Below are 23777 nucleotides of genomic sequence, written 5' to 3'. Positions count from 1 at the left end.
ACTAGGAGAGATACTTTTTGCAAAGTATTTGCAGCTTCCCTGCAAAACAGGTCAAAGAAGACATTTGGACAGATTCTTGAAGTTCTTCTCCAAAGCAGGATTTGATGTGTTTTGAATTATTTAGTAGGATTTAGGCCAAAGAAAGCTTTATACTCTCATGTTCTATTTGCGAGGAATCTGGGGAATGAGTCCTAAGTTCCTTTCCTATATCCTAGGAAATCCAGTGGAAATTCTTCTTCAAGTCTTGGAGAAATGGTATCAGGGACATTTCGAGCAACACCCACATCAACAGGTGAGGGATTTTTTGGTTTGTTTTGTTTTGTTTTAACAGGTGAGGGTTTTACTTTATCTCCTTCTAATGGAATGTTTTCCTTTCTTAATGTTTGAACATAACCGCAAGTATTTTTACTAATTTGGAAATGATTTAAAGCCTTGATTTAAAGATTCTTCTACTTAGTATTTCATTGCTCACTTTCTTTCTATAGTGATTCGATTCAATTTATACAATTTAAAGGATACTTGGATGCCAAAAATCCAAATCATTATGATCTAATTTTGAAAAGTCTTATTTCCCCCCAGAGCCAGTAACTGTCCATTGTGCAATTCAATCTCCCATATAATCTTGTATTATTCCACCCAAGAACCCAACAGACTTTAAGATGGTGAAGGCCAATTAAAAGAAAAAAAAAGTTGTAGACTCTTAAGAAAATGCTCTGTTCCAGTCTCCATGGGGAACTTTAGGACAGTACAGCCCAGGCTGTGGAGGTTGGGAGGGTTGAAGCATTGAATAAGCCTGGACGACCTCATTTCTATTTGGACAGCAGATAACTGAGTCTGGGGTTCTTGTGCGTCTGGATCCTTCCTGAGCTCCTGGTCTCTGAACGGAAGTAGGTCTCCAGGTTGTCCTCAGATGGACTGGACCTGCTTGGGTGACCACGGAACCAGTTTAATCAGACATCAAAATATTTTGCCTCATCCCCGTCTGTTGGACATTTACATCGTTGCAGCTTTGTACTATTACAGACAAGAAAGAACAGGAATGACTGGATATGGTTTTATTTGAAATTAAGAACAACGTAACAAGGAAAAATGTGTCAATATCCTGGAAAGTAGGTGAAAAACTTACAAACCCATATAGGACTGCAAAATTTCCTCATGGGCCATCAAAATCACAAATCCTAAAATAACTAGTGATTGGGGTGATGATCATTTTTACCTAAATCGTTATTCCAAGTTCCCTTTTATCAAATTTTAGGGATCCCTGGGTGGCGCAGCGGTTTGGCGCCTGCCTTTGGCCCAGGGCGCGATCCTGGAGACCCGGGATCGAGTCCCACGTCGGGCTCCCGGTGCATGGAGCCTGCTTCTCCCTCTGCCTGTGTCTCTGCCTCTCTCTCTCTCTGTATGACTATCGTAAAAAAAAAAAAAATCAAAAACAAATTTTATTTGTCCACGTTGTTCTCAGCTACATTGCATGCTGTGTGTCCAGCAGGGAGCAGCCTGTGGCCCACAGCTGGCCCAGAACTTCCCGCGTTATGAGAAAGTCCACCCTCCACACCCAATAGGAAGTCAGGATATAAGGTCATGCGTACAAGGAGGAAACTGCCTTTTTTTTTTCCTCTTCAAAATTGTCTTGTCCAGAATGAAATAGTAGAGTAGTGCTCTTCAGAATGGGGAATTGTGAAATGATGAAAATCATAGGGAAAAATTGGTATTCTCCCATCTTTTAAAATCATGTACTATCACTTACAGAGATTACGTATTTTGATATGGCTCTCATTGTTGTTTTTTAGCAAAACAGAAGCAAAAAGTGGTAAGTCGTGTTTCCTTTTTAAATTTACTGTTAAGGTCTCTATCCATACGTGCCTGCAATGTTCCATTTCAGTGACCCAAATGGCCATAAAACAAGGGAGGAGCCTCCTCGGTGGGGACCCGTGGTAATCATTTCTCATTTGACCTGAGAATTGTGAGTGCTGTGGCTGTCGAGGAGGTGTGCTTAGCCTCACCTTGTCATGCATGTCAAATCATCTTTTTCAGACGGAGCACATTCCTCCTTATGATGTCGTGCCATCCATGCGTCCAGTGGTGTTAGTGGGGCCGTCACTGAAGGGTTATGAGGTACAAATACCAATCTGTTTTGCTTCGGTTCTTGATCGGGAGTCTAGGAAACAGCTGTCGGGGGCTTGCTCTTCCGGAGTCTGCTTACACCTGGCTACCTGTGGGGCCAACTCCCCTCATGTGAAGGCGGGGGGCACAGTGTGGGGCCTATGTGGCCTTTCACTCTTTCTTCCCTTTCTGGGACACTTCTCCTCTTACATGTATCTCTTTGTTTAGAAATATATCCCTTAAAACATTTAAAGTAGAAAGTTCTGGTCAACGGTTTGCTCTGCATTAAATTCAAAGTGAAGGACTCTGTCTCAACCATTCCTATTACGATTAGAAATAATCAAGTATGAGAAAAAAAAAAGGAAATAATCAAGTATGGGGCACCCGGCTGGCTCAGTGGTAGAGCACGCAGCTCTTAATCTTGGGGTCATAAGCTCAAACTCCACATTGGGTGTAGAGCTTACTTGAACAAAAATAAAGAAATAATTGAGTATTAACAGCATAGGAGAACATGTAGGCAGCAAACCTGCCAGCAAACCTGAACCTTCAGAGCACCAACAAATCTCACCTTGCTGGGTGCTCAAGATGATGGCATACCCCACCAAATATTTCTGTGCTTATTTATTTTAAGGACACAGAAGGGGGAAAAACCTCCAGTGGAAACATTAATGAGCTTGTTCAGAGATTAAACAATACCACGTAAGGAGGAAAAGAGTAAAGACTCAGGGGTCCTACATTTCAGACGATGCCATTCGGACTTTGTGCTAGCACAGAGGAGATGCAGGACGTTAACTCTGAAGGTGGGCAACCCGCAGGGTACCATTGCCACTGAGCTAGGACAGTGTCCATCACATAGTCCTCAATACCATTTATTGAACGAATTAACGAATCTCGTTGAGGCAGACCCAAGAATCCCATCCCCTTCTCCTCCCCCCTGCCAGTCTCCCTCCTTCTTCCCCCGTCCCCTTGGCCTCTAAGTGGGGAACGTCAGACGAGCTATAGTGATGGAGAATTCCTACCATGGGGAGGCTGGGTCCTGGGCTCCAGCTGCTCCTCGCTGGACGCGAGCACCACTCAGGTGGCACCTGCCAGCCAAGCCAGCCCATTGTGGCCTCTTGGCTCCCCTTCTGTCACTAAGAAGGGAAGGGGGTCTGCCTTGGGTCTAGCGACCACTGCTGGGTCATGCCCCAACACCCTAGAGGACACCCAAGGGGGAGAGTTCAGTCCCTTTAAGTGGTTAAGCATGAGCGATGCCTTCCAGGTAACCTGGCCTACTGCCTCCGAGACAACAGGCCGGGTAGGGTCTCTGCTCAAAGTGTCCCTTCCTTCCACCTCTCTCACCTTTGACTTCTCTCTCTCTCTGTCTCTGCGTGTGTTTGCCTCATTCTCTTTTTCTCACCTCTGCAAAGGTAACAGACATGATGCAGAAAGCCCTCTTTGATTTCCTGAAGCACAGGTTTGATGGGAGGTGAGACATACAGATGTTTTTGTATTTTTATTCTCCTTTAACTGAACATGTATGATAAATTGATTTGTGGATCTGTGTTTCCAGTGATTGCAGAAGCTCTCTAATTAAAAGTTAACTCAGTGTTCAGGGAAGAAAACAGTGAAAGAATTCTGAAGATATGAAGTTATGAAGTATAGCATTGAATCCCCAAGGGAGAGAGGACCTTGAGAAGGAAAATAACCCATTTGTTTTAATTAAATGTATGTGTTGGTCTCTATTTCCTTGCTTGTTAGTGAATTCATGCCAAACTTATTTTGTGAAAAATATTAATGAAAATGTAGAATATTTCTGATAAACCTGGTGGCTCGCTGGTCAAGCTGGTAGTAATACTTGGGAACCGTGCATGAGTATGTGTGTGTGTGCATGTATGTGTGTCTCATGCAAAGGTATAAAGGACTGAGATTCCTGAAAAGAAGAGTGCAAGAAATGTTTTCATCATAAGCTTCCCAAAGTCACTGTTTGCAGGCGATGGTACTTAGTTCTGGGTGTTTTACCAGAAATCACCTTGTATTTTATTGGTATATTTTGCACGTATCGTAGGATTAACATGGCTCAGTCTCCAGCCATCAAATAAGTTAATCATTTAAGTTTTGTGAAAAATGCTTGAAAGAGTTGCTGTGTTTTGCAGAGAAATGGTAAAAAGTCCATATTGACTCACTACTAAGCTCCTTCGCAGTGCAAAATGCACTCCTTTTGAAAATAGCCACACTGCAAACACTGAAGGCTTACTAGAAATGCAGAAAACGAGAAGTATGAGTACATGCACCCAACTTGCCAGATGTTTTTCAAAGTAGCTTCAGAAAGATTTTTTTAAATTATGGTATTTTAAGGAAAAAAGCAAACCTAATAATGCTTTAAGTAGAAGCTGTATGTGTTTGTCAAAAGAAAAGCTTCTAGGTAACTGGGTTTACAATATTCATTAGCTTCTGGGACCAAATACAAAGAAACTGAGATTTTGGTTCCAATAATTGAGATTTTAGTTCAAGAAACCCGAATGCGTCCGTGCTGTTAGGTGGATGGCTGAGTACACGAAGGGCTACGAAGGTAAGGGCTCCAACCGGCGCGGGCCACTCTTGCTCTCAGAACAGTGTGAGGTGGCCGACGTGGGCCGGGGAGGCGGTCCAAAAGTGTGTGGCATGCTCGTGGGCGCCCCGGGGTGAGCCGCGGATGCCCACGGCTGCCTGGGCGGGACATGATGTGGCCAGGCCACGGCGAAGCGGATGGGAATGCAGGCTGGGCCCAGCAGGGTGGACAGAGGTTCTGATGGGCGCGTGGCCGTCTGCGCCACGTGCGTGGGATGGACTCCAGAGGCTTGTGAGAGGGCCGTGGCTGTGTCCTGCTCCTTGTGTCCCTGCTCTGGAAGGCGGAGAACAAAGTCGTTCCCAAGAAAACAGACGTGAAGCCCTGAGCATGCAGTTGGAGGGCAAGTGCAGGTCCTTGGCCGTGGTCTGGAGCAGCCACGCACCCGGGCCAGCTGCTCCGCTGGAGGATGCTTGCTCACGGCCAGCTCGCTCTGCAAGGAGCGCCGCAAAGGATGGCTGAGCTCTGAGTCTTGACCGTGACAGCAGTTCGGCCTGGCCGCCGCCAACTGGGCCGCAGCCCTGAGCTTCGGGTGGCCCTCGGCGGCAGGGACGCAGCGAGCCTGCGCGGCTTGCCCTCTGGGTCACTGTGCTGAGAGTCACGCGGTTGTAACCTGGGCCGTCCTCGCCTTAAGAGGTCCTGAGCCATCGGGCCACCACGTCTCAGTCCCAGGCCGAGCAGATCCTACCCCATCGTGCAGCCCGCCTGTGTCACGTTGAGTCCGTCACCACGTAGCACCTTTATACAAGACAGTATTTGCAGCAGTCTGACAGGTAGGGCCTACGGGGAAAAAAGGAGGGAACTATTAAAATTTAACAAAGAGAAAGTGAGTGGCTTAATTATGCCTTTCAAGAATGAAGCATCTGAGGCTCTTCCTCAATTTTCAGGCCCGGGAAGAGGAAGCGAATTTGATTTTAATGGCAGAGATCCGTTTCGAGTCTGGTGGACCTACTGCGTCAAGCATTTACACATGCTGTTGAAGATGGTGTTAGTAGAAATAGATTTAAAGTGTCAGTGCCAGGTGCTCCATATGGTCCGGTGGCCCAGCAGAAGATGCAGGGATGGGAGGAAGATTCAAACAGCGGTGAATGCAGTAGTTGGAGAAAGAGATGAGGTCTGCAGAGACCTGATTTATGGCAGAGTTGGGAAAAGATAGACAGGAAAGGCCGGAGTAGCAGAGTGGACTTGCTTTCAAATAACGAGAGGCCAGTGCGGCAGAAAAACCAGGAATGGAGCCGTTAGCTGAGAATATGTAGAGACTCTGATAAGGGAGAAGCAACGCGCTTGTAGCTTCACACTGACTCCGACACATCTGCTGTGTGGGGAATAGCCTTACATTTTGAGCTGTGACAGCCTGCTGCATTATGTTTTACCAATTAATAAAGGGAGAGGAAACAACAAATAGTCTTTAAATGAAACCAGCCAAGAGAACAGCTATGCAGAAGGCTTCAGCACCGTGATGCGGCATAAACAGAATGGTCTGGTGGAAACCTACTCAGCGTCTAATTGGCTATGAAGGCAGAAGGTTAGACAAAGGAGTCAAGGAAAAGTCTCACTATTTTTCAGAAAGAGCAAAAAAAAAGGGGGGGGGATCTATCGGCTAAGAAACTTTCTTCAGTCTTGTTTTTTTCAGATCCTGGTTAGAAAATAACTCAACAAACTGGATTTCAAGTCCAGCAGCTTGAGTGTTACAAAATAATATACTTGCCCTTTTAAATACCTCAAATTATTTGAGTCAGTTGAGAGCTACTTATTACACAATTTTATTGCTGTGACTGCTACCGTAGGACTATAATACAAGTAAGAAAAATAAAAAGCATATAAAAACCAACTAGATCCTGGGGGACCCTTGTGCACGTGGGCATCCATGCATGGTGGCAGTTCCTACGCACACATCATAAATTAGGGGAGCCTACCCAGCAGCTGGTTCAGCTGGTTGAATGCCCCATTCACAGTCTCAACAGCAGGCAGTTAAACCAACTGCCATGTGTTGACCTATGCTCATCATTTCCAACTCCAGTGAAGTTGGCATCATGCATTTTCACAACTAGATCAGATCGGCTCTACGGCAGTTATCCAACACTTTGTAACCAACGTGATCACGGCCAAAAATCCTAAATGAACTTCTTGTGGCCTGTATAGAAGAGATCTAAAGCTGAAGTTATTAGTCGAAGGCCACTCAAAGGAGAAAAGGGGTTCGAGAAAGAATTTGAAGAAAAGAGGCCGGCAGTACAACTCAGGAGACTCAGGGAGGTAGTTTTTATTAACAAACAGCAATGGGCACCCTTGACGCTGTCACCCAGCGGCCACGACAGCGGGACGAAAACAACTTGTAACCATAGTCAACAAATGGAAAAGGACAACACGGTACCTTCTGTTTCAAAATCGGTATCACTCTCTTATCACCTTCTACCGTTCTCTCCCTAAGTGCAGACTCATTGGTGATCAAACACTAGAGAGAAGCAATTGAACACTCGAATGCCAAACACCAATATTTAAATTAGCAGCTTTTGATTACAACGTGTCTGAGCTGATTCTCTTACCTCAAAGTATATATGAATTTCATGGACTCTGGAAGTGGGAGAGTTCATGGTAGACTAAGTTTTGAGCATAGGATATAAAGAAACTGTCTCCTCCAGTGGTGAAAACCTCCAGTAGTTGACTTACATACACTCTGTGCCCATCAACATAAAGCACTAGGAGTAATTACCTTGTTTGTCTCTACCCACAGTTCCATGAGACAGTTTAGCAAAGCCACCATTACCATCTTATTGATTAGAATACTGATGCCCAAAAGATGACCTGACTTGTCCATGGTCACACAACCAGCAGGAGCAGGATCCATGGAGAATGCTCATATATACGTATGCCCTCCATCCCAATTCTCTTGACAGCGTGCTTACTGTTTTGGTCTTTAAAATTGTCTTCTCCAGTCTCTGCAATAAATGGTGCTGGGAAAATTGGACATCCACATGCAGAAGAATGAAACTAGACCACTCTCTTACACCATACACAAAGATAAATTCAAAATGGATGAAAGATCTAAATGTGAGACAAGATTCCATCAAAATCCTAGAGGAGAACACAGGCAACACCGTTTTTGAACTTGGCCACAGTAACTTCTTGCAAGATACATCCACGAAAGCAAAAGAAACAAAAGCAAAAATGAACTATTGGGACTTCATCAAGATAAGAAGCTTTAGCACAGCAAAGGATACAGTCAACAGAACTAAAAGACAACCTACAGAATGGGAGAAGATATTTGCAAATAACATATCAGATAAAGGGCTAGTTTCCAAAATCTATAAAGAACTTATTAAACTCAACAGCAAAGAAACAAACAATCCAATCATGAAATGGGCAAAGGACATGAAGAGAAATCTCACAGAGGAAGACATAGACATGGCCAACATGCACATGAGAAAATGCTCTGCATCACTTGCCATCAGGGAAATACAAATCAAAACCACAATGAGATACCACCTCACACCAGTGAGAATGGGGAAAATTAACAAGGCAGGAAACAACAAATGTTGGAGAGGATGCGGAGAAAAGGGAACACTCTTACACTGTTGGTGGGAATGTGAACTGGTGCAGCCACTCTGGAAAACTGTGTGGAGGTTCCTCAAAGAGTTAAAAATAGACCTGCTCTATGACCCAGCAATTGCACTGTTAGGGATTTACCCCAAAGATTCAGATGCAATGAAACGCCGGGACACCTGCACCCCGATGTTTCTAGCAGCAATGTCCACAATAGCCAAACTGTGGAAGGAGCCTCGGTGTCCATCGAAAGATGAATGGATAAAGAAGATGTGGTTTATGTATACAATGGAATATTACTCAGCCATTAGAAACGACAAATACCCACCATTTGCTTCAACGTGGATGGAACTGGAGGGTATTATGCTGAGTGAAGTAAGTCAATCAGAGAAAGACAAACAGTGTATGTTCTCATTCATTTGGGGAATATGAATAATAGTGAAAGGGAATATAAGGGAAGGGAGAAGAAATGTGTGGGAAATATCAGAAAGGGAGATAGAACATAAAGACTCCTAACTCTGGGAAACGAACTAGGGGTGGTGGAGGGGGAGGAGGACGGGGGGTGGGGGTGAATGGGTGACAGGCACTGAGGGGGACACTTGACGGGATGAGCACACCAATAAAAATTAATTTATTAAAAAAATTGTCTTCTCTATGAAGGCTTTTTTTTTTTAATTAGTGCACTAATAGCATTGCATGTTAGATGTAGCAAGGATAGAGTACAGAAGGACCTTAGAGCTGTTCTGAACCAACATGGAAATACTAATTGTTTTTGAATGAATGTGTTACAACTAAAAATAGTAACTTTTTGTAGAAAACTAATACTCACAGGTCATGATAGATTGCAGCAATTATGATGAATTCCAAAACAGAAATAAAGAACAGTTGGGATTCAGATTTGCTAGATTTAGAGAACAATTTTTGCTAGTTTTCAGTGACATTTGCTACTATACCCAATTTGCTGAGGAATTAAACTCCTGTTCGTGTTTATCTATGAGACAATAATCCCTGACACTGTCACAGAAGAGTCTCGTAGGGAACTTTTAAGACATATCGAATAAGACGCATGGAAATACTGAAAGACACTGGAGGCAGTGAGTAAAGCAAGCAAAGAAGTCGAAAGGGCATTGTTTTAAGTAAGAAAATAATAATAAAAATATATAATATAGTATATTATATATCATATACTATAAAAATAGTATATCATGAAATATAAATATATATTTATATATATTATTTATATAAAAATATATATGTATATATATAATATAGTATAAAAATATCATATAGTATATGAAGAGTATTTTTAAAGTATATAAAACAAAAAAGAAGTATATAAACTTCAATTATATTGCTGAGAAGCCTTAAAAAAAAAAGTTAGGCTCTGGTGTCTGATTTTGATAACAGTAGCATCTCAGTATGGAAAATAGAAACTTCTGCTTTGTCTTTTTGAAGAGTTTCTGGGCTGTGCCTGTCTTGTCCTGAGCTCTTTCGTGCATGCGTGTGTGCTGTTAGTAAGAAATAACTTATAATAATACTTACCAAGAGGCCGACTCTTGTTTTCTGCTAGGTCGTGATCTCCGTCAGGGTCCTGGGACTGAGCCCATGAGGGACTCCACGCTCCATGGGGATTTCCCTCTCCCTGCCTGCCCCATCTCTAAAATCAATTAAAATCAATCAATCAATCAATCAATCAATCATTTTTTAAAAAAAGAGATGTTTAAGAAATGACTTATATTAACAAATGTGCTGGTATTTTGTTGACAAATAAGAAAAAGAACGCCGTATTGCCTGAACCTTTTCCTGTTTGTGGAATATATTAAGCAGTTTTTTTTTTCCTGTGCATGTGTGTTGTTTTGTTTGCTGCTTTTTTGTAAGACTTGTAAAAGCTCGTAAAACTCTGTGTGTGTTTGAAAAAGGCTTTGTAAACATTTTTAAAATCCACTAAAAAATAAGAGAATGCATCTGTTGGTAAACCTTTCAAATTTTAAGAACAAAGGGTCACTATTTGGCTTGTATAGACCTAGAAAATTTGATCTCCCTTATGCAGAATAGACTTTTTAGGCCCTCCAAAAGTCCTTATTCTAGAAAGTCGAATTCTGTTCCTCAATTAACCCATTTGTCTCTAGTCATAGATTTGAATTGCTCTGGAACTTGACTGTTTGTAACCAGCAGCTCCATCTTAAGACAACAAACAAACAGAAACTCAAAAATAAACAAGCAAACCCTATCCTGTAAGTAAAGGGAGCTGGGAGCACAGGACTGCCTATGAGGTCTCCTACCTCAAGTTGCAAAGGCCAACTAGGTAATGGGACTGAGACGTGGGGTTCACTCGCCTTTAATCTCATTGAAATCCTGACGCCTCTCAGTACATGGCCAAGGTCAGACGCGTCTGGGCTTGACCACTTGGCTGGCCCCTGGGGCTCAGGGCTGCCGGAGAAGAGCACTGTCAGGTGACTAAGGCCTGGCCTGGTGCTCGGGAGCCTGTGTTGTAGGCATCCTTAGCCTCTAACTAATCACGTGGAACTTCCTCTCTGTGTCTCAGTTTTCTTGGTAAAATGAAGAAATTGTACTTGAGCAATGCTTTCCAAAGCTTTTTAGCAGTGGAACAGCTTTTTACAATGAAATCGTCTACAAAGCCCTAGTGTAGAAAACAGAAATGCAGAGGCGCTTGCCTGGCATGGACGGAAGCTCAGCCGCCACTCAGTGGTCTCAGTGGCCTGGAGATAGTTCACAAAACCCTTAGTTTAAGAGGAAGGCAATTTGAAGATGCCTCAAAGAACTTAATAGTGTTTAAAAATTCTAAAAAATGTAAAAATTTAAAACTTATCCTCTACAGCTTATAAATATAATGACACAAGAAGGTGCTTTGCATTAAAATGGCCTCAGAACTTTAGTACAGCCTGTTGCTTTAAAGAAGCAATTTCCAGTCACTTGCAAAAAGGAGTATTTTACATTTTCCTCAAGGCTTTGGGTCACTGAAGTCAGGCCAGGAGCCACAGGAGAGGCTGGGAGTATGCCAAACAGGTGTGAGAGGACGTGGGGCTCAATCATCTCTACCTCCTCCCGGCCCCAGCCCCTAAAGGAATATACAGATGAAGGAGCGCGAGTGCACTGAGCATGAAGGGAAGGGGCACCATTCTTTTGTCTCCTTCCCAGAACTCTCCAAACTCTGAAAATAAGAATGTAGGAAGGTCCATGATGGCAGTAATCCAGTAATCGGCTTAGAGAGGCATTCTTTGCATTCGACAGGTAGATCATAATCTGAAGCTGATCAATCCCAGCTTAAAGAATTTTAAAACTGTAAATTCCAGAGATTCTTATTTGATGAATCATATGGAAATAGACTCCTCTCTCTGTTCATTTGTGGTCTTTGCTTTATTCTTCTCTTGCATAACTGCAGGAAACGCGTACAAGGCTTGCACGATCCTCACCTTGCCCTCAACTGTAGTGTCTTATGACTTCTCACTTCATGCATTCAGAGCCTTAAGCAAATATGAAGAATCCTGTGCATGAAGAAGAGAAATCGTATTTTCCACCTTCTTAGAAATGTAGCATTCCTTTGGGCTTGTAGAGAAATGCTTCTTGTATCATAAATTAACTGTTGAGCACCAGGAATGCAGCATCGCTACCAGCCTGTTGAGTGTTGGTGATGAAAATGAAGAGGGCTTTCCCCTTTGGCCAGCAGCATTGTTATGCGTGGGTAACACAGAGCATTGGTAGTTCTTGAAGGTCTGGTTCGAGAGCAAATCAACTGTGAATTGTAGGGAAATTGTATTGCTGCTTCCCAGAAAGGGCATGGTTTATTCCTAACGTTTTGATTCCCTCCTGGTATGGTGCGCATTATTAAAAAGAGAATTTTGGCAAAGTAGGTAATAGTGGGGGAAGAGCTGCATTTTTAACAACAGGTTGGTTTGGGTTTGGGTTTGGGTTAAATAACCAAAACCTTCCTCCAAGCTACCTGGCTTGTATTTTGCTACTAGCCAAAGCCTGTTGGAAATACTCACGGCCCATGTTTGTTATACTGTGGCTGCGCTGCAGTATGTAAAGTGGTTATTAAGTGCTGTGGTTATGAATCACTTGAGAGCCCCATAACATTGTTTACTGGCTTGTTCTGTTCTGTGTTCCTATTCATAGGATATCAATAACAAGAGTGACAGCTGACATTTCTCTTGCTAAGAGGTCTGTCCTAAATAATCCCAGCAAGAGAGCAATAATTGAACGTTCGAACACTCGGTCCAGCTTAGGTAAGATGTTTCAATGTGGTCTTTCTCCAAGCTGTGCTTTCAGAGCGGGATGACACACGTTGCGTTTATGAATGTCTTTTCCAGTTTGCTCCCCATTCTGAATGGGGAAGTGCCGATTGACTGAAGAGCATGCTATCCATGGAAAAGAAGGGAACGTAGTCCTACAGCAGCCAGAGCCTCCTTGCTCGGCTCTAGTCAGTGAGTTAGTCTGGTGGGAGGAATCCTCATGGGCTCCACTGGGCTCCTACTGCCTAACCACGGGGAGCCACGCATCTCCACTCTGCCCAAGCTTCTCGGTGAGGCTGATGATCTCCGTCATGCCTGAGTCACAGCTGACACGAAAAGAAATGAGATGTTCAACCTTCCCAGATCTTTAGAAGAAAGCTAGATAATGGTGTCTTAGGGCTGCTTCTGCCCTGAGCTAGTGGGACCCAGAATAGCCTCAGCCTCCGGTGGAAATAGCAACGAGCATTAATAACATGCAGGGAGCTTAAATGCATCTTTCCTGGAGCACAGTCAGAAAGCATCCCGAAAGCCACCATGATAGAGAAGGGGAAAATCCCATAGTGTTATGGGATTGGAGGGTTCTCGTCTCAGGAGTAGAAGAGTGAGTCTTGCAGACGCAAAAGGGTGAAGTGAGGTGAAAGGGTTTTTTTGTTGTTTAAGGTTTTATTTATTTGAGAGAGAGAGAGAGAGAGCATGAGCAGGGGAGAGGGAGGAGCAGGCTCCCCGCTGAGCGGGAAGCCCAACATGGGGCTTGATCCCAGGACCCCAGGATCATGACCTGAGCCGAAAGCAGACCCTTGACTGACTGAGCCCCCCAGGCGCCCCAGAGTGAAAGTTTATTAAGGGCAGGTGAGAACAGAAAGGAAAGAAAGCTCTAGAGCGACAGGGGTCCCAAATCGGTTGCCACTGTGGGCTTTCACAGTTGAGAGTTGACCGGGGAACTTAATCTTCTTGACATCTCTACCCCCGAGAGCACCATGTTTACTTTTTCTTTGAAGTCTGGTAATTTTCAGTAGTCCAGCGGTAGCTGCTGTGTAGAGATACCTCGTCCCTGACGTTTAAGACAAATGAGGTAGACTCCCCAGTTTCATTATATTCCCTCTTCTCTGGTTTTGTGCACCTCCGCATTTTCCACATCTGGGATTTCTGTGAGCCTGGAAACATAGCCCCCTGTGTGAGCCTAGTCACGTAGACCCGCCTGTCTCTCCCTCGAGCCCCGCCTGTCCCTGACTCAACGTGGAGCTAGCCACACAAAGCCACGTATGAACAGGACTGTGGAAGACGGAATCACCATCCCCAGAAACAAGTCCACGCTGCTGGGGAATCACGGCGTTCCTCTCGAAAGCCTGTTAGTGGTTTCGGTGATCGCCAGGCATGGCGTGGTCCCCTTGTAACTTTCTAGGAGTCTCTTGTGCATTCATATTCTGAGGGCCACTTGTTTTCCTCCCCTCTTCCTCATGGGCAGGGTGGGAAAGAGAGGGATGACCCCTTAAACGACGGAGATGATGATAGAAGACAAAAAAATTCCAAGAGAGCTTGCATGCCCAGGCATCTGCTGAAGAATTTGTTGAAGGTTGAGTCTTGACCCTGAGCCAAGAACTGTAGAGATTAGAAGGAAGCTACGAAGTGTCATCTCTACATTCCTGGCATGGGGTTGGCACATGGTAATTGTTCAATAGATGTTTGTTGGGTGGCTGCTTTATGAAAGAATGTTAAACATACCAAATGGAATAGTTGTCAGTCCCAGTGAGAGCAAGACCCTGGACCTCAGCAGCTCCTTCCTTAGTTCAGTATTTAGATCCTTCACATACAGAGTGAAACACTCTTAGAGACACAGTACTTTGACCTTGACGAAATAACAATGGAAGAGTTTAAAAAAATAATTAATTAATTAATTAATTTAAAAAAAAAACAATGGAAGAGTTAATGATGATGCATCAGCTTAGGTGACTGACCAAAGGTAAAGGCTGTGGGAGCCAAGAGTGTCAAATGAGGTTGAAGATTTCTTAAACAAGCATCCGTTGTCTCTTCTGTCTTCCACTCTCCTTCTCACTCCACAACTTTTAATTACTCCTCCCTCTGATGTATAATGAGAGGCTGAGAAGCACTTAAACACATATGCGAGGTTGCCTGCCTCTAACCATCTACCCCAGCCAAGGTCTCATGGATATCCTTGGAAGTTATTCTGGATAATCCAGGCACCTGTTTGAGTCAGTGGAGTAGAGTTAGTGTAAATATTGAGGACAAAACAAGACAGATGTCAGTTCACTGGTTTTTCCCCTTTGCTTTGCAAATTCATATACCTACAGTCATTAGAATTAATTTAATGGCAATCTATTAACATAACCACTACGTGAGCCCATTATGTCCATTTGCCTGCCTGTTAATGTACATTTGTGCATTCCCTCATCACATGTTCACTACTGTGTGCCACACACGGTATGCCGGACTTAGGAAGTACAAACATAACTAAGAAAAAATATCTTACCCATAAGCCACCGGAAGGAAAGGGCAGATGGTTATAGTGCTGTCTGATAATGGAATTACGAGCAAAGAGCTAGGGATATAAAGAAAGAAGAATAGGGAGTAAGAGGTGTCGGAGAAGACTTCAGAGAAGTTATATTTGAGCTGATTCTTCAAAGCACACAAGAATGTGCAAAGGCATCAGCATGTAAAAATCATTGCATGGTTGATAAACAAGTAATTTGTGCAGAGCACGCTTAGAAAGGGGGGTGGGTGGCATAGTTTTGAGAGCAACAGGGGAAAAGACTAGAAAAGTAGGTTGAGGCCAGTGTGTTAGGGCTCGAAATACACCTTGCTAAAGAAACCTCCCAAGTAGATTATATGAAATGTGAATTCTCAGAAATACTAATAATTGATAATATCCAAAAGTTTTCCAAAGTCAAATTTGGAAATTTGGATTCAACAGTTGACAGTTTCTTTACTGCAAGGCTTCTGAGAGCCACTAAGATATGAAGAGTAATGCGTGTTTGAAATTCCAAAAGAAATTATTAAAGCCTGCAATATATATTTTGCAAAAAAAAAAATCTCTTTTTCCTCTTAGGATATCTTAAGGGATTAGTGTTCGAGGGTACTCACTTTGGGAAAAGTTGCTCTGAACCCAAAGGAGCCATTGGCATAAATTAATTAAGCATTTGGATATAAGAAAGATCACAGGGGACAGAGATGCTGGAGAGAGGTGGGTCTAGAGGGTCATGGTCACGTTAGACAAGTGTTCACTGAGGTCTTCCAGCACCATAGTCCCTGACTTCTCAGGGCTCCATTAGTCTCGGGTAAGATCATGATGAAGCTTACTTTGGAACCTTCTGAGAATCAGCATGGGAAGTCAAGATTACTGGGCTTGCCTAAAGTTTTTCTTTAAGAAAACGAGCTATGTAGGGATACACACCGTTCTCTTTTTCAGACATACAGTTTATGTACTGAATCATGATCCAAATACGGGCCACTCTGTAGTGCGGCCTCGGCAGCCTCCTAGCCTTCTTGCCCGAGCACCTCCCACCCATGCCAGATTGCCCATTGCCTAAGAGTCCTGGCAGGGCATGTGCTTGCCCTCTGCACGGGTCAAAAACCACTTTTACCTCATTGCTGATGCAGAATAAATAAGGCGAGGTATTTCTGTGTTATTTATACAGTGTGCCTCGAGGGTTCTTTGTTCCAGAGCAGTCCAGTTTGCCTCACTACCTTTTTGCTACTTCAGAAGACATTTATATTCAGATTGGAAACTTAAAGCAATGCAGACTTGTTCTACAAAAGTCCTGGCCGGGAGGTACCTTAACCAGTGGCAATTTACTGGCAACAACCAATGGAGATCCTACCCCAACAGCCTGAGGCTGAAATCTACTACAATACAAATACACTTTATTTTCTGAACTTCTTGCATAAGAAAAATCTCTCTCCCCCCCCCCCCTTTTTTTAAACTGTTTTGACATGTGAGAAAAAAGGGACAGGTATGTTATTATTACTAACAAATGTAGTATGTGACTTAAGAGTTTTGCAAATGAGCCTAATCAGCCAAATTCTTTACACAGATGTCTTGGGGTCGAGTCACATTTCAGAGCAATATGAAATCTTTCAGACCATTGGGATTGGATAATATGAAAAACGATAGCTATGTTGACTCTCTAAATTCATGTTTCTAATACAAATCATGCATTAAACATCAGTGATTTTGTGGGAAGAATTTAATGCCCTTATGCAAAGCCCCAGAAAATAGAATTATGTAACAGTCTTGAGCATTCATGATCTGGCGCATCCTGTCATTGTGTTGGGTTATGGAAGGGACAGCTTTTTGGTGGGTGACATGAACTCGAATACATACTGGATAAGCAAAACGAATCATGGCATTCTGGTAGAAACCCTTTCCAACGAGCATATTTCGAGGAACATCACCTCTTTCCGAGGCCATCTTTGAAGCAACTCATATTAGGTAACTTTGTCTACTCTGTAATTTAAATGCAATTACAACATTGCTAGGTCACACCTATAATACACAGGCCAAAAATAAAAGTGAGTGAAAAGCAAAATAAGATCATTTCTGGACATGACCCAATAAATCAGATGATTCATAAAATATATATGAAAAAGTTTTTTTACGTCTTAGAAAGCCAAATTATGTGGGTTTTTTTTTATAATCTGCTTTGTTTTAAAAATAACTGGATTGCTTCAGACATGGAAAATAACTAGATTTTTTTTTTATTTGACCAGTTTCACGCAGAGATTTGGGTCACTTGGCTGTTACAGCCAGTTGAATAGATTTTCATTCTCAAGGCATTTCAGCACTTATAATATAATTGGCCTTAATTTTGTTTTTGTTTTAATACTGGAGATTATGCCTTAGACCACGTGTACTAACCCTAATACTTGAATTAAGACATAGCAAAATGTTAGTTATAAGAGTAGACCCAGATATTTAACCTTGGATACAAAAATGTACATATCAGTCAAAACATAAATTGTGGGATTTTAAAAACATTAACAAAATATTAATATATAAATTGTTGATTGAAATATTTCAGTATAATTTGCTTTCCATGTGATGTTGCTCTGCACAATGTTATTTCAGGTCTTTACTAAATATGGTTTCAGCTTTTATAGCTAAGGTAAAAGTTCTTTAGCACAAAGCAGCAATCATAAACAACATAGCTATACAAATTGGTAAATTTCAGGGCAAGTGTAAGAAGTGAGTTAAGAGAGCCGTCTCTTTTTTTCACCAATGTTTTGGTTTAATGCAAAACTCAACACATCTCTCCCTCTCTTTAGAAAAGGTCTTAAAAGAAGAATGAAATTAAAAATGTTCTGTTTTGCGATATAGACAGCTAAAATAGGGTTACTATGTTTTCAAATATAAGAATTAATAAAAAATAACATGTCCTCTTTATTATTTCTCCTTTCAGCGGAAGTACAAAGTGAAATTGAAAGAATCTTTGAGTTGGCAAGATCTTTACAACTGGTTGTTCTTGATGCAGACACCATCAATCACCCAGCACAACTTATCAAGACTTCTTTAGCGCCGATTATTGTTCATGTAAAAGTCTCATCTCCAAAGGTAATTAGATCATTTCTGCCTTAAGGATTAGAAGCTCATTTCTTTTGAAATATTCTTTGCTCTGTGCTTTTTTTTTTTTTTTTTTGTTAGTAGGTAATGAGAATATCTTACCAAGACCCTTTCTCATGGGCAGTTTTTAATTCCCACAGTCTGAAATTCTAAGATAGCAAATAAAGAATAGCCATTGTTTTGAAGAAGGTCATTCTCTTGTGTGGTTCCCCCCGCCAAGCAGTTATACACAAGTATAACAGAAACAAAAAATTAAGAAAGGTGAGGAAAAGTAAGGTACGGCTTTTCAGAGACTTTTGGTTCTATCTTAGTAAATTTCTTGGGTGATGTTGGTTCCTGTAGCACCTATATTCTGACCTCGGTTGAGAGAGTACGTAGTTCAGGAAAGGTATATACATTTGCCATATATAAAGTCAAACATAATTGTATAAACTCTCTTATAGAAAAGTTAAAGATACCTATATTCATGTGCTCAGGTTGGGTTCTCCAGGGAGTAGGGTATTCTGTGATTAAACATAATGGAATGTCTGCAATGTATCTTTTTGCCACAAAGGTAGATAAAAATAAAAGCGAGACAGCCTCAAATTGGTCTCTTTTGATTTGGGTGTTCTTTCATTTTTAAGAAGTGATGATATTCTAAAAAGTTAATATGAAACAGATATCCTAGGGAGGTACTACCTTAATAATTAGTTTATTTTTAATGCCTCCAAGAGTGCAATTTAGCACTAAAATGCCAATTCAGCTTCTAGCCAGAGCTGTAGTCACCTCTCACAGATGGATAATGTCTAAAGAAGCTGTTTCCTTCCCCCAGCCCCTCAGCCTTCTATCTCTGCAGGCACTGGTTCTGCACAGGATGGACCTGAGAATCTTGGGCAAATCAGGATCTTTTGGGAACCGTTAGAATGGATTGAAATGGCCTTGACCACCTGGAGGTCTCTTTGGCCCAGAACTGAAGGGGATTCGAGGACCCTTCGTTGCAGCAGAATAGATTTCAACCTCTTTTGTCTGCTGCCCCCGCCACATGGGGTCATTAAGTGTAGGAACGGGGACTCCTGTGGACATGTGCACAGAGGCATTATAGAGCCCCACTGACTAGTACTGTTTGGGAGTGAGGGCCCTGTTTCAGCTAAAGAAAATGGAAAGGAGAAGGGAGTATATGGCAAATGCAGTTATAGCAGGACCCAAGTGACACAGCCAGTCACTGGGTTATGTTAGCAATAGGCCAGTGCAAATGTCTTGCCTAGATTCCTATCATGAAATTATCTTATTGATGTAAACTGGAACACCTCCATAATGACCAGTGACCAAAAGGACCAGATACATAAATGACTAATATTTATCTGATATTGAGTTAGGGAACTAAATATTCCTTAGCTGAATTTGGACATGAATGACCTGGTACAGATGAGTTCCTCCACTTTTGCAGAGCTCTCTTTGAAATCTCTGGGTAAAATCTAGGACGGGAGCTTGAGATCCCATCAGGACCTCACCCTGAGCGAGAATAGAATGAACATATATCAAAGCCACTGTGAGAGACAGTGTAGGGGGTGATGTCATTACAGAGTTTGCATATATGATTTTTCATATTGTATTTCCTCTCTATTAATACTCAGGGCTAACCAGGCTATAAAAAAGGTCTTGGTTTATTCATTTTTCTTTTAACTAATTGATTCATATCTTCTTCTACCAGGTTTTACAGCGGTTAATTAAATCCAGAGGAAAGTCCCAAAGTAAACACTTAAATGTTCAACTAGTGGCAGCTGATAAACTTGCACAATGTCCCCCAGTAAGTACCATTATTTTTTGTCTTAGTCATTCTTGCCAAGACAGGAGAAGGTGGCATGGTTTTTGTTTTTTGTTTTCATATAACCATTGTCATTTTTGTTCTAGAATGATGTTGAATGATATGTTGTCATAAACATAAAGGGTTTTTTCAGACAGACTGCTGCTGGCATGTTGGCTACACACAGGCATCCAGAACTGGATGGTGTCTGCTGTGTACTAAGAAAGGAACCTAGTGTCCAGTGTCCCGTGTCCTTTCCTGCTCCTGGATTACTTCACAAACACTCAGCAGACTACTTAATCCAGTCATGTGGACATTTTTATGAAAAGAGAAAAACAAATAAACCATACTGATTTGACTTTCCTTTATTTTTTTCTGCCGGAACGTTCCAGTAGGCAGAAAAGATATGACCTTGGAGGTTGAGAATTTATGGGAACTAGAAGACCCTGTGGTCATAGCAGATGAAGAGGTCAGGGTTAAGATGAAAAATCATCTCACAGCAACTTTTGCCCTAGTGCCATTGCCAGAAAATGGCTGCTGAGTTGAAAGCCAAGAAAATGGCAGGGATTCCGGGGGGTGGGGGCAGGTCACTGCTCCCCTCTGGGTCACCCGTGGCTGATGATAGTTGACTACCGCTCAGTTGATTTACCACTACTGTGCTTGTGTCTCTCTAAATGAGTTCTTGCCTTTCCTACTGATCTGATTTACTAGATTTTTAAATATATACTTGTGTAAGGATCATTTATGCTCTGGGGAAGCATAAAATCTAATTCAGATGTTGCGAGAGATGATACAACATAGCTGTTAAAAGTATGGACTCGGGAGCCAGATTGCCTGTGTTCAGATCCACCCTGGTTTTGTGATCTTGTACAAGTACCTGCCTCACCGGGTTGCTGTAGAGATTCACTAAGTGAATATGTGGTGAAGCTCTTAGGACGGGGCCTAGCGCATAATAAGCACCATCTAGGTGTTTGTATTACAGTTATCAGAGGTGCTTTGCATTATGCTAATCAGGCTCTGTAAGGATCTGTTCCTGTCTGGTTCACCGCAATATCTCAGTTCTTTATTATGGTAGGCCCGCAGTAAATATTTATTGAATAAGTGAATGAATGAAAGGCAATATGAGTATGATGCCTCCTTTTATTGGATGCTTATTAGATAGGCCAGATGTTGTGCTAGATGTTTTGCATAGATGCTCTCTAACCGCCACTGCTACCTAGTAAGGTAGGCAGTATTATGCCCATTTGGTAGCTGGGGCAACTGAAGGAAAAGAAGTTAAATGATTTTCCTAAGGTCACACAGCAAAGTAGGATTAAATTAGGTCTACCTGGTTCCAAAGCCAGTTTCCTGTCCTCACTGTCCCACCCACCTGTGCACACAGCTGGTTACCTGCCCGCCGATACTGTGGGTAGGTTGGAGTCCGGAGTGCTATGTTAAGAAGTCGGACTTCACACTGCCTGTGAATGAAGTCCACTCACAGAATGGAATGTGTACTTAAAGCCCTGTGTATAAATAGAAGAATGTATTACCCGGCCCCTGACTCTATAATCCTTACAAGCTAAAGGGAGTTGACCTTTACCGAGTCCTACCTAAAGCTAGGACTGTGCTGTTGATTCCAATGAATAGGACAGCCTTACAAAGACAGCTGTGTCAGTTTGGGTCTTCCGGGGAGCAGACACCTAAATGGAATTACTGGAGAAAATGCCCATGGACGACTGAAAGAGAAAGAGGACAATAAATAAACAAACAAACAAATAAATAAATAAAAATAAAAAATAAAAATAAAAATAAAAAATAAAAAACAAAAAAAATTAAAAAATAAAAAATAAAAAAATAAAAGAGAAAGAGGACAGAACAGTCCAGGAGAACCTTCTGACAAGACCAGACGTAAGTCTGATCTCATGAAAGGAAAGGAGGAAAGAAGGAGAAATGGATGGGAGGAGCTCAGACTGAGACATAGCTTTCTGGCACCTTGGTCCCATGCGGGGCAGAAATGTTCAGGCTCTAGTTCCCATGCTGCGCTTAGGCACTGGCTAGGAGCATCCTGTGGAGAGCATGGCGTTGGCTTGAACGTTGTGGTCGTTCCAGAAGGTGCCACAGTCTCCCCACTCCCACCCCACGCCCAAGGCTGTCTGCTGACCACACTCATCATGGCAGGTTTTCCAGGGTATCTGAGCATGGGCCTCTATGACTACCCTAGTCGATGACATTATCTGTACTTTCTGGAAGGGAAAGCTAAGTCCCCGACTGGGAAACTCGTTGAAGCTAACAGTAAATGGGCCCCAAAATTCAACCCTAGATCTGTCTGACTCCAACAAACCTCTGTTCACTGCGCCACTCCACCTCCCCCCAGCTATGTGGGGCAGCTGCGTCTCTGGCCCCCAACCTCAGTGTGCATCTCCAGGATAGAACAAAGGCCTCCAGTGGTAAGAGGCAGTGGGTAGGGAAATCGAGAGAGTTGAGGGGGAGAATTCCAGTGCAGGCAACCATTGGCTAAGTCCGTGTGATCCTTAAGGGTGGGTGTCCTGCTGCTTCAGACCTCTTGTGGAGCTGAGACCCTTGGTAAGGAAGACCTGGAAGTCCCTACTCTCTGGGATTGGCAAGAGAGGCCAGGGAGAGGACGTGTCTCCCTCTTTTCCCCTCCTGTTGCTATTAATGGAACTTCCTGTTTGCTTTTGTTGAATCTAAAAGCATCCCCCACCCCCTTCTTTTGTTTCCTGAGTCAGTTAGCAAAATCTCTTCAACCGAATTAGACTTTTTGGGAAACAAAACCCAGGAAGGGAAACAGAGAGCTGGCAATTTGTTGCCACAGCACCCATCACTGCTACCCTCCCACCCATCAGACAAGAAAACCCAGACCCTGCCACCTGCTAGAGTGGAAGAAAAGAAAAGAGGAAAGATACAAGAGGAAAAATACAGATTAATACCTCAAAATTCATTGGGCATGTCTGTCTTCGCAGATGTAGAGGGATCTACACTGTGCACGTGGCCTGGTCCTGGGAGGTCCCTGAGGTGGCCGCAAGATCTGAGGAAGTTTTAGGAGCAGATCTGGGGGGACTGGAAAGTAGTTAAGCCTGTTTAATTTTATTGGACAGTGTAGAGTGAGCAGAGGCATTTACCAGGAGCGAGGCATTTCAGGAGTCTACTCGAATGCAAATGCCGGAAAGAACGGGATGGCTTTCTCAGCAGCGAGCTCCTGCTCTCCTGGCGTCTCACTGCACTCATTTGGAGGCGGGACGGGTGGAGTGGACTCTAGGAACAGATGTGGGTTGTAAGAGGAATCTCCCTTGGTGAAGGCTGAAGGATAAGGTGTCTACGACCCTTCTCAACCGTGAGACTGATTCTATCTAGATTTGGGAAGTGATCAGGGGACAGATGTTGGCGAAACCATGAAGGCTGTGGAGCCCAAGGAAGAGGAGGGAATGAAAAGAAGCAGAAAATATATCAGGTTGAGTGACATCCTCGTTTCAGAACGTCATTGAGCTCAGATACTTGTGTGGAATGATCCGTGGGCGTGCCTGAGGACGCGGCATCCGGGTCACCGTAGGGTTGAGTCAGACAGACTCAAAATACTCACTCGTCTCAGTTCTGTGTGGCTCACCTACGGGAACTAAACTACATTCAGCAAACACTAAGCGTCGGACCTGCTACCTTGCTGGGTGCTGGGGATTCAAAGGCATGTTCCTGCCTTTGCGGCCTGCGTAGTCTAAGCAGAGTCTAACATCGAGAACAAACTGATGGTTGCCAGAGGGGCGGCAGAAGGGGGCGGATGAGATAGGTGAAGGGGGTTAAGAGGTAGACACTTCCAGTCATAAATAAATAATTCACAGGGACAAAAAGTACTGGGGGACTGTAGTCAATAATTTGTAATAACTTGGGAATCCCTGGGTGGCTCAGTGGTTGAGTGCCTGCCTTCAACCCAGGGTGTGATCCTGG

At 43.0% G+C, this 23777-nt stretch overlaps 1 protein-coding gene across 1 annotated transcript in view; it reads left to right on the top strand.

Annotated features, from left to right (window-relative positions):
- The first annotated feature begins 226 nt into the window (after positions 1–226).
- LOC129495608 (voltage-dependent L-type calcium channel subunit beta-4) overlaps positions 227–23777 on the top strand; it is a 41049-nt gene continuing 17498 nt past the window's right edge. The window contains exons 1-6 of the mRNA XM_055303281.1: positions 227–292; positions 2035–2115; positions 3513–3571; positions 12368–12477; positions 17898–18049; positions 19749–19844. Of these exons, the coding sequence (XP_055159256.1) occupies positions 2071–2115; positions 3513–3571; positions 12368–12477; positions 17898–18049; positions 19749–19844 (462 nt within the window). The 5' untranslated portion in view covers positions 227–292; positions 2035–2070. The remainder of the gene's footprint in view (positions 293–2034; positions 2116–3512; positions 3572–12367; positions 12478–17897; positions 18050–19748; positions 19845–23777) is intronic.

Source organism: Nyctereutes procyonoides, unplaced genomic scaffold, assembly GCF_905146905.1.
Source record: "Nyctereutes procyonoides isolate TBG_1078 unplaced genomic scaffold, NYPRO_anot_genome, whole genome shotgun sequence".
Taxonomy (NCBI): domain Eukaryota; kingdom Metazoa; phylum Chordata; class Mammalia; order Carnivora; family Canidae; genus Nyctereutes; species Nyctereutes procyonoides.
The sequence above is the reverse complement of the archived record's forward strand: the minus strand, read 5'-3'. Positions and strand labels throughout refer to the sequence as shown.